This window comes from Thamnophis elegans, chromosome 3 (genome assembly GCF_009769535.1).
Source record: "Thamnophis elegans isolate rThaEle1 chromosome 3, rThaEle1.pri, whole genome shotgun sequence".
Classification (NCBI taxonomy): Eukaryota; Metazoa; Chordata; class Lepidosauria; order Squamata; family Colubridae; genus Thamnophis; species Thamnophis elegans.
In genome coordinates, this window is record NC_045543.1 from 42616325 (window position 1) to 42628083 (window position 11759).

Genomic DNA, 11759 nt, shown 5'->3' on the forward strand with positions numbered 1-11759 from the left:
GAAGAGTGAATTTGATAGACATCGGAATTATAAAAGCATGATTAACAGGAGATTGGCATTTGATCTCTGTTAAATTTGTTTAGTAAAATATCACAGTTTATTTTTCTGTAATACCAGAGTCCTCAGCAATGGGGTGCATGGGGTGACTGTATGCCTGTCTACAAGTCCCATGGGCACCCCTAGATCCTTGAAGCCCAGTTTTGTTAAAATTCTTTGAATCAAAAGAAAATTATTGGGAAGTAAGGCTGCTCCAAAACAACAATAATGCCATCCTTGAGATTAACCTAAGGTTTCAGCAGGTGTTTTGGAGGTATAGTGTTGTCCTCAGAAACTTTCTTAGAAAATAGTTTATTGGGATGTGTGCAGCCCAGGGATTTATTCATATTTTGGTATGTCCTTGTTTTATGATTTGACGTAGCAATCTTTGTGTGAGAACCCCTAGAATGTATTCTCAGTTCCAAGGGTGGCTATTATCTACAGTATATTTGGGGTACAACAGCATGTTAGCACAATGGTAGCAGAGAGAGATTCCAATTGTGATTCCTCAGTGCTCCACATTTGAAGGCAGGCAACTGCCCTGCTGGATCAGGTCAAAGTCTCTATAATCTGGCATCTGTTAATAATCACCAAGTAGACCTGCCTTTCTTAATTTGTCCAATCCTGTTTTTTCTCACACACCCACTCACTTACTTTTTTGTACATAAGCCTAGAGCTTATTGGCTGTTGCAATCAGTGCATTTTACATTTTATTTCCTGCATCTTTTTTAGACAGTGTACAATTGTTATTCGTTTCACACAATTCTACAAAAGGTCTAGACAACATCAGAAACCATCTACACTCACCCCAGATTTTCCCTTCTGCTATCTTTTTGTTGCTGCGGCTAATCTATTCAGGAAAGGATCAGGACAACAGTACAATCCCTTTCCTAGCTTCCTATATGAAAATTTATACCTCTATTTGAGGCATGATGAGCAATTGGGAATGGTTGGAAGGAATGGTGCAGTTTGGTAAGGAAGGAGATATCCTCAATATTCTATCTGCATTTCCAACTTTAGCAATAGCAATAGCAGTTAGACTTATATAACGCTTCATAGCGCGGTTTACAGAGTCAGCAAATCACCCCCACAATCTGGGTCCTCATTTTACCCACCTCAGAATGATGGAAGGCTGAGTCAACCTTGAGCCAGTGAGATTTGAACCGCCGAACTGCCGAACTAGCAGTCAGCTGAAGTGGCCTGCAGTACTGCACTCTACCCACTGCGCCACCTTGGCTCAGTAAACTTTAAAGTCATTTCATATTCCCCACTGAAGATCCAATCTTTAATCATGTTTAGCACAATTAATAAGCAGGGAAAAACTGGCCAGTACATTTTTGAGCCAAACTATAAAATGGATGTGTTTGGGTTGTCTGATTTAGAGCCAGTTATAAACTGATCGTGATAGACAGATGTTACTTGATGAAATTGGTATGGCTTACAACTCAAACCCTAACCATGAATTAAAGTATTTGGAATTCCATGGCTCTGTACTGCTGACACTTTGATTAACTGATGATTGATGCAATTGTTCTATACTGAAAGTTTAAGAAAGCCAAATGGTATTTTTTTCCAGCAAAGCTATGCAGGTGACTGATTTGATTCACTCTTGTAATGAAATTGACTAGAGAAAACAACATAATCTCTGTTTTCTCAGCTTATCTAAAAGCATTACAAACACTTTTAAAAAATGAAAGGCAACTTGAGAGTTGCAAACAGACATATACATACACAACTAAGCTAAATAGGCACAATGAGACACCTACTTTCAGTTGGGGGCAATTAAGGGGGGAAAAGGGGAAAAGACAGTACTGTGTGCTTGGCTAATGATCTTTCCATGTATATGGAACACAGCATGATCACCAGAAATTGGAAGGCTGATTACATTTGGAACAAAATGGAAAGATCATGATTTTTCAAGTGCTAAGAAGTCTAGTAGTACAGTTTGAAGTAGGGTTTCCCAGGCAGCTTAGTTACTACTATATGGTTCTCCAAGCCCGACTTCTCTACGATCAGGTAGCCAGCCACTCATTTTATTTTTCCAGAAATCAGAGCCATCCTTTTCTTGGAATCTGGCCAATTATCAGCCTTAATCTTTTTGGCTTTGCCTTGTCTCTTTCCCTTTCGAATTCTGTCACAAACAATTCCATTTCCATGGACACTCAACCAGTAGTGTTTATTACTCAATAGTAATTATCATTATGAACAGGCCATCCAAACAGAACATCTGTGTGAAGTTCAGTCAACCTAGGAAAACATTTATCAACTTGTCAATAGTTTCCATACTGAAATGATAAATCATTGTTGAGAGGAAAAAAAAGATGACCTTGATAGAGATATACAGAATCTGTTGCCTAGGTAAAAGGGGCTGAAGCATTTTTAAAATCCAGAACAAGATGATACTCAGAAGCAGCTCAGACAGAGGCCTCCCTAATTCACTGAACTGCAAGGAAGAGGAGGCGGTGGTGGTATAGCATCCTCAGATTTCCAAGATTCCCATAGTATAGCCAGTGTCAATAAAAGTAGTTTCAGCCTTCCTGTGGCGTTGATTTCATGGCCTGGTCTACATAAAGGCTGACAGCCATCAAATACCAAATGCTCAGTTGAAAAATAAGAAGAATTATATTTATATGAAGCTATATTGTTTCAGTTTGCCTTTATATTGTTCTGCTCTGGAAAATATACATTTTGCTTCCTTAGAAATCAGAGGTGATACAGTGGCAATCTAATGTATATGCATTATTGAAAGGATAGGGAAAAAAGCTTTGCTTCTGGTTAGCCAGAAATGTCTGCAGAGTGTAGTACAAAAGATCAAGATGGCAGCCACAGCATAAAAATAGGTGAAGCTTTGTCTGTAGGTTGTGGCTGCCATCTTGATTTTTTTTTTTAATCATACCTGCAGAGAACCCAGTGGCCAGCCATTTTATTCCTTGCATTTTTCTCTCCTCACAGCCCGGAGATGTTGGCAGCTGAGGAGACTGATGGAGCAACTTCTTTGTCTCAACCCATCCCCTCAGCGAAAAACCTCCAAGAAGGTTTGAACAAGAAAACTATCCTATGCCTGAATAATTTTGGAAAAAGAGTTCTGATTGGTATCATACCCCGAGAAAATAGCATTTTTAGACTCAGAAGTGGGGGGAAATGAAATAAATTAAACTTCTCAAAATGAAGGACCAGGTAGCTCAGAAGTCCACGTGGGCACAAATCTACAAGTGAAAGAGAAGTTAATATGTACACTCCATGAGTTTTAATCTCTGCTGTCTTGCACAAATTTCGTAGAATGCTGGAATGCTTTTCCTATTGCAGTACCTTCTGTTCCATTCCTGTAGTCAGTGTTTGTAGTCTCAGGCTGGGAGATGACAGGGAGTTTTCTCCTCCTTTGAAGGACTTTCCCAATTTATTTGGAATTACTTTTGAATCCAACATTCCAGACAGCCCTTTGCACTGCCCCTTTGGCTGGGCTGACTGGGATGAAGCGGATAGGCAGAACATCAAAAGCTTAGTAAAAGTGAATGGAAATGTTATGGTTTTGGACAGTCTGTTTCTATTCCAGACTGGCCTTGTGATGAACAACATACATACTTCATTATGGTAATGGAATAGGTTAGCTATGCAACACTGATATTCTGCAGTCATTTATCAGTGTTTTACCCTTGTCTCCTTTTTCTTAATAGGGTTAATCCCTTTAGGCAGGAAAACTTAAAATAGCAAGGGAAGCTGAGCATCAATCATGACCTTTTGCTGTCAGAGATTTTGGAAGATGTTCAGTACCAGAATTGACCTATCCCTGTTCATTCATCCCTGAGCTGTCATGGCAGGAGCACAGATGTTTTATACATTAGCATGCATATCTAGATTTTAAATGTATTTTTAAGCCAGACTTTCAAATCACTTGAGAATACCTTATGTTGCCCATCTTTGTATCTTTGTATTTCTTTGAATGGAAAGAATAAGGATAATTTTCTACTATTGTTCAGTGATAGAAATTGATGAACTAACTGCAAAACATTTTCTTTATTATTATTATTTTTAAAATCTGTACGCTACATGACTGGCCTAATTATGAAAGGGGAACTGAAGAAGCAATTGAATCCTTCCAGCAGATAATATCACTGCCTAAGAAAAATTCCTTTGCAGATTAATATGCCACGATCATATGGATCTGCTTTAATTATTATAGTAAAGTCTTTCTTCAAATAATAGATAATAGATTTCTTTGTTACAAACATAAGAATCCCAAAACTGCAACAGGAAGAATGATAAGAGGGTATTTTGGAATTCTGTTCCATTTATTTGTTTATAAAAATTACACATGCACTTGTATGTCACAAATATGTGCACATTCAGAGCATTGTATTTAGGAAAGTAAATGGAGTGAAAGGAAACAGACGATGTGGGGTGGACAAAGTACGTGGAACTCCGAGTTTACCTATCTGTCCTGTTGTGAGAATGTGATATGGTAAGTTTCCTCAGAGGGAAATACTAAAAAGAACTAAGTGGATTTCCCCCTGCATTTCTACAAGCAATAAAAGCAAGGATATAAAACAAAGGAATACAGCTTGAGACTCAACAGATAATTGCCTTCAAATTTGCAGGCATGGAGGACAATAAATTCTGTTTTAGAAACTGTAACCCAAGATGCTTAGAATACATGGCCATTTCATGTGCACCTCCATGCTTTCTTTGCCCATGTGCTAGATCTCATGATACACACAGCACTCGTTGCAGCAACTGTGTTAAGGAACAAGCAACTGAAAATGAGATTTGGATTTAAGCTTTGCTGCCTTTCTTCTGATCTTGGAACTGATTACGTATTCCTTTCAGGATTCAGCAGAGATTGAAGACCCAATGAAGCCAGAAGAGGTACGTTTGGAAGTATAGCATCAGGCAAACTTGAGGGGAGTTGACATTTCCAATCAAAGTCATGCCAGGATATTCCATGAAACAGCCATGTGATTATTTTAAAACAATCACAAGATTATTTATCCATTCTCCACTATGAAATGTGACTTTTGAAAACAACTCCTTATTTTCTCTGTGACAACTATGCTGTCGTATATGTTACTATCAGTATGCGTGGCACCTCCAAGAACAATGGGAAAGAATATAATAGTCTGCAGGAAAAAGTTGAAGGTTAAAGGGGGAAGATGTGTGTTAAATCTTCCCCCTACACTAACGCTTGTAAAGCATTGCATGAATCATTTTCAAAAATATATTTGTACTTAATAGTCCTATGACAAAAAGTACAGTGTAATATCTATCATGCTTATAAACTATGTATGAGCTGTGTGACTCAAGAAAACAGGGAATATTAATAAGGCCACATGGTTGGGATACTCAATAGCACTGCAATTGCAGGTTTTAATTGATATCGAGTATGTTCACTTTCATCCAGTTTTCTATCTATAGTGGTACACAGGCTCAGATTTTTTTGATGAATGCTGTGGTTAGCTCCAAAGCTGCATGACTTTAAAACACTGTGGGGAGAAACTGAGTAGAGCCTTCTTCGCTGTGCTGGAGTGAATCAGATCATTTCTGTAGTCCCAAATGCTTTGTTGAAGTGAATTTGTGTTGTTTTGTCAGGCCTGGTAAGTAACATACCCCTGGAAAGGGTCCTTGGTTCTCTCTGAGCTTCTTATTTTTACAGACATTTCATTAGCCAAACTAGTAATGAAAACTGCTAGCACTGATAATGTTACCTAGTTTGGGTAATGAAACGTCTGCAAGAAAACAGCCAAACTCAGAGAGCACCCAGGATGCCCCATTTCAACCCTGAGCTACAAATATTCTCTTTCACTGGTAAGACACCCTTTCTCCAAGCAGTGACTTAACAACAACAGTGAAAACACTGCAGCTTTTTGCAGAAGCCACCATGATTACTGAAAACCATGTAATTGAATGGAAAACTAGGACTTTGCAAATGAAAAATTTAGGAGAATGGGTTGGAACACATATTTTTTTGTTCTTAAGAGAGCCTGTATAATGTCTGCATGAGTGAGGGTCTGTACAATATTCATGTAGACCTCCCTCCTGATTTCATTAGGGGATGGACTTTAAAAATTAAAAGCAAAGTATTCACGGAAAAAGGAATCTATGAGAAGGAATGTAAATGTAAAGAAAATGGAAAAGTGTACTGAGAGCAGTAGGAAAAAAGAATAAAAACATGGTGTTTACTTTTGGAAAGAGATTGGGTTCAGATTCCCCATTACAAATGGCTTTCTCACTGCTCTCCTTTGGATCCCAGTCAACCAAGAAGTTAGAAGAGGAATTGGACAAGTTGGGAAATGTACCCAAGAAAGTAAATCATGCTGGCCCATTGGCTAAAGTAAGCAGCCTGGGAAAGCGGTTGATGCAAATTACTTCTCTGAACTTGTGAACTCTTTTTTTCCTGTGTCAGATAGAAGTTTGGGAGCAGGAGGAGCTCGAGAAAAAGGTATGCTTCAGCAGCTGCCGCATAGATCCTTCTCCCTTTCAGCTGGTCGAGAGAACATCGCTGCACAAGGTGGGTGCCTGCATTTACTCTTATTTTCTACTTTCTTTGCTATCCAACTCTACTCCCATCAAGGCCTACACCTTCTTCTGATTTCATGATCTCTTTGTATTTCTTGGCCTTCAACATAAGGCGTGATCTTGCTCAAGCTTTAATCTATCAGATGTAGTAAGGCTCTCTCTATATAGTATGGCCTTGACAATTCTTCTCTAATTTTCTCTTTCAGGCAAATAAAAGGTACAGAATTGGGCTGAATCTACAAAATGCAGATCTGTTCTCTTTTCTTCTGTTCCTTCTTGCCTCCCCACCTACAGTTTCTGCCACATTGTCTTACTATCATATTTTTTTTCATCCATCTCTTTTCCATTGCATGTCGCCAACTTGCCATGCAATTTTGCAAAGTAAACTAAGAGCTGCAATTTTCAATGTGAAGCTGAACTTCTAGAATTTGAATAAGAAAAATAGCATTAAAAGCAAAAGAACCACCCCAATGTTCAATTAAGTTTATTTTATTTGTTATCATTCTTGCTGGTTCTGTGTCTTGGTACTACCACCCTTAGCTTAGCAGAAAATTTCATCTAAGACGCAGTGGTACTTCTTTAGACAATCTTCTCTACTAAAATGAGTTCTGTATGGAGGTAACAAGAGGGATCAAACTAGTTGGGCTTTACTTGTTTAATCTTTGCAGGATTAATTTTCCTAATAAAATTGGGAACAGAAATTGTTGAGTAAGTTGTTCTTTATTCTCAATGTTTATTTTCATTGTTCTCAATTCCCAATACATATTTCAAAATAAAGACGTTAATAACAGTGCTTCTTATGAATATGAATTATCAGTAAATATAAAATTGAAGAAAATCTATTTAGAATTTTTATATGTTTAATCAATTCCAAATATTTCAATCTATGTATAAGGTGACCTTCTTTAATTATTGTAGGTAGCAAGGTTTTGTTTAATATAAGCACATGTGTGATTAGGAGTGATGGGCCCTATTATAGCACAAATTGCCTATTTCCCTGCCTTTCAAAGAAGAAAAGTCTTGGTCTCACCTAAAATGATACTGGCAAGGACATATACAAAACCAAAAGGCATATTTTCCCTTTTACCTGGTTTGATTTATTCACATTTACAGTGCAACCCAGTTTTACTAAAATCTAAGTTTTTCCAAAGAGCTTACGTCTATGATCCTCCTGAGCCCTGGTGGATCAGTGGTTAGAATGCAGTACTGCAGTCTACTTCTGCTGACTGCAGGCTGCCAGAAGTTTGGCAATTTGAGTCTCATCAGGCTCAAGGTTGACTCAGCCTTCCATCCTTCTGAGATCAGTAAAATGAGGACCCAGATTGTTGGGGGCAATATGCTGATTTTGTAAACTGCTTAGAGAGGGCTGTAAAACACTGTGAAGCCGTATATAAGTCTAAGAGCTATTGCTATTCTATTGAGTTCAGAAGAGCTTAATTACATTTATATCCCATCTAGATGAACTCTTCCTCCTTTTGCTACCTGAGAATACTATTTACCATGCTAGTAAGAAGATAAAGATAATTTAGTCTGATGGGTCATAGGTTATGCAGTATTGGAAAATTATTTAACCCATAATTTTATTTTGCATATTGCATTGCTATATAACTCAATATCAGTTGACCTGGTACAATTTATTTTTTTTAATGCCAACAAAGTATTACATTGTGTTAATTGGACAAATGGATCTCCGATTCTAACTATTCCAATTTCAGACATGAAGGTTTCATTCTTTGGCTTTGCTTCATGTTTATTCATGCTAATATGGGTAAAACAGTTCTACCATTCTTAACCTGTTTCAAATTCTCCATGAGTTTGCAACGGTTGGCCTGTTTTATTTGCTAATTTGTCTTATCTTCTCATTTCTGTAGACACATACCTTGTTCTCATTGCTAGGACTCACCCATGCCTATGTAACCAGTATGGGAAAACTAAAGGGTGTGATTGCACTGGAAGAGGTAATTTAAATCATGTGACCTTTGTATTTTGTCCAGTTGAGTCTTGCTTGAGAAACTGTACGCCCCTCAGACAGGGTTTGCAACTTGGGAGTCCTCCTGGACCCACAGCTGACCTTTGAACACCATTTGTCAGCTGTGACCAGGGGGGCATTTGCCCAGGTTCGCCTGGTGCACCAGTTGCGTCCCTACCTGAACCGGGAGGCCCTCACAACAGTCACTCGTGCCCTTGTGACCTCTAGGCTGGAATACTGCAATGTGCTCTACACGGGGCTGCCCTTGAAGAGCATTCGGCGACTTCAGCTAGTCCAGAATGCAGCCGCGCGAGCGATTGTGGGTGCACCTCGCTTCACCCACGTAACACCTATCCTCCGTGAGCTGCACTGGCTGCCTTTGATCTCCGGGTGCGCTTCAAGGTGCTACTTATCACCTATAAAGCCCTTCATAGTAGTGGACCTGGGTACTTGAGAGACCGCCTACTGCCAATTACCTCCACTAGACCGATACAATCACATCAATTAGGCCTCCTCCGAATACCATCTTCCAGCCAGTGCAGACTGGCAACTACCCGGAGGAAAGCCTTCTCGGTGGCTGCTCCGACCCTCTGGAATGAACTCCCTGTGGAGATTCGGACCCTCACCACCCTCCAGTCCTTCCGCGCTGCTTTAAAGATCTGGCTATCCCGGCTGGCCTGGGGTTAAGATTCTAACCCCACCCGAATTGTGTGACTGTTGTGTTTTCTTTTAATATGTTGTACTGTCTTCATGTCGGAAAATTGTTTGTCCTTCCCCCCCCCACTTTTTGAACTGTGAGCCACCCTGAGTCCCCCCAGGGAAAAGGGCGGCATACAAATAAAGGGAAATGAAAAATGAAAATGAAAAAAAAATAAAGAAAAGGTCTAATGGAAAACCCAGAATGGGGGGGAAAAGATGGTAACGGGAGTATTACTCCTTATACACGACTTATACTTTACTCTTACCATTCCTTCTGGGATCCTGGTGGTGCCTTCTCAGTCCACATTTAGAAAAGGCATTTAATACCTTTTATCTTCCATTTAGCTTTATTTTACATTTCATATTCTTTCAATACTATCAGCAATATATAACATAACTCCCCTATGGACTTTAGATTCAGTTCTCAGAGCTTCTCCATACAAAGCCAGCAAAATGTAACTTGTAGTATCAATACCTGCAAATAATGTGTACTATTTAATTTTATTTTCATAAAGTTTAAACTGAAATATTTTATTTTATTCTGGCCTCTTTTTCATCCTTCCCTAATTTTTGAAGTGTACTCACTTGAAGGCTTAGTGCATCCTTGCTAAAACTTGCAAAATCTGATATAGAGATATATGATTATCTAGTCTATAAGAGAAATCCCTTTTTAAACCCTCTTACATTCAGAAGAAAAAAAATATCTTATAGCCTTATTATGGCTTTATTGGCTATAAAACCAACTGGATCGTGGCCCTTTCCAAAAAAGGAGAAATTAGGTTATGGACTTGAGTTGGATTTATACATGCTTAACTACCATGGCTTTGTCCTTCCTCCTAAGAATCTTGGGTGGAGTTAATGGCTATTGAGCCCTTTACTTCTTTCATGTAAACATACTCATCAGTATTTTTATAGAGCAGTCATTTTCAGCAACTCTCCAAATTTCCAACCAGCGCTACTTGAAGAAACCTAGTAGGGAGTTTAAAAATACCCTATTGTACCGTAAAGATGATAATCAAGGTTTTTTCCCCATCCCTTCCCCGCTTCATCAGTCATGAACTTCTGACTGATTTTCTCCCTTTATGAAGAACAAAAATAGCATAGATGGGTAAATATCAGAGTGGAGTTCTGACTGTGAGATGCAGTCCCTACCTCCCCGCCCCCCCCAGCAGCCCATTTGATGCTTCCAAATCCTCATATGTTAGACAAGGATGAAAATTGGGGCTCTTTCTGCATTTTTTAATGTTTAAGAAGCAATATGAGTGCCTTAGCTTTTGCAGAGAGTTAAAGCAGATTAAAGACCCCCATCCCCCAAATTTTCTTATGGAAAATGTTAATTTTGGTAACTCTTTCCAGATCATACTTTATGTATGCTGTTGAGATTGCTGTGGTCTAAACACAAATGAATGAATTGAATGTTTTAAATGCAGACAATGGGGTTAAATGGTTTTTGTCTTGCCTATTTTGGTGACATTGTCATGTGATAAGGCACACCTAGCAGGATCCTAAAACGTGGTTCTTAGGATGAAAATGATTGCCCTTCTGGTCTATGGAAACTATTTTAAGTCAGCCTTCCAAGGTTGATAAAGAGAGGACCCAGATTGTTGGGGGCAATATGCTGACACTGTAAACTGCTTAGAGAAGGCTATAAAGCACTGTAAAGCGGTATATAAATCTAAGTGCTATTGCTATTTTGATCGAGGAAGGGTACCTTGGTGCAACTTCCTTGTTAATTCTGTATCTCTCAAACTCTCAGCTCCAGAAAGCTATTGAGGGGTCTACACGTACTGGGGTCCAACTTCGTCCTCCTCTTGCAAGTTTCCGTGATGCCACTCAGACGACAAGCAGCAAAGAGCATACCAGTTGGTCTACAAAGATGTGGAGCAAAGAAAACAATGATACAGTCCCTGGGAAATCTGCAGTAGACTCAGGACCAGAGAACTCAGTGGCCCCTAGTTCCCCTGTCTCACAGCAATCTTCCCTTCCCAGGTAAAGAAAAGGGATTCTCTCTGCTTCAGATGCTGATAATAGAATTGGAGGGCATAGAAATTTCTGGCCTAGCTGCTGAGAACATCTCAGACACACTCAAGGACTTTAACTTATGCTCCAGAAACCTGGAAGAGGATGATAAGGATGATAACAATATGACAATATAATTGCACCTTGGGAAAAAATTACCTCATCCTTCGGCATAATCTGCCCACCATACTTACATTTCCAGAAAAGGCTTGTGACCTGCTTTGCTGGTATCAGTGGAAGATAATTCATACTGGAGAACTTGTGTGGCTGTGTGGACTGGCTTTCCTCTGCCATTTTCAGTGGGATGCAAGAAAGACATGCAAAGCAAATGGGTGGAAGGATCCTGGCTTATATCTTCTAGTTTTGCATCCTTTGATTATGATCCCTGTGTGGGGCACATGGTATGGCCCCATTGCCTATAGGGATATATTTCAGGTGTTCTTCAGATAAACCTACCACATATATCTTCATTCAGCATGCCATGGTGTTAGCCTGGTGGGGTAGTCCAGACAAAAAGTGTAACCAG

The 11759-nt window shown here is 39.3% G+C and overlaps 1 protein-coding gene across 1 annotated transcript in view; it reads left to right on the forward strand.

The window, feature by feature from the left end:
* CLCN1 (chloride voltage-gated channel 1) overlaps positions 1-11370 on the forward strand; it is a 68900-nt gene extending 57530 nt beyond the window's left edge. Inside the window, exons 19-24 of the mRNA XM_032213116.1 lie at positions 2989-3071; positions 4861-4899; positions 6434-6538; positions 8418-8504; positions 10971-11169; positions 11204-11370. Of these exons, the coding sequence (XP_032069007.1) occupies positions 2989-3071; positions 4861-4899; positions 6434-6538; positions 8418-8504; positions 10971-11169; positions 11204-11370 (680 nt within the window). The remainder of the gene's footprint in view (positions 1-2988; positions 3072-4860; positions 4900-6433; positions 6539-8417; positions 8505-10970; positions 11170-11203) is intronic.
* The last annotated feature ends 389 nt before the right edge of the window (positions 11371-11759 follow it).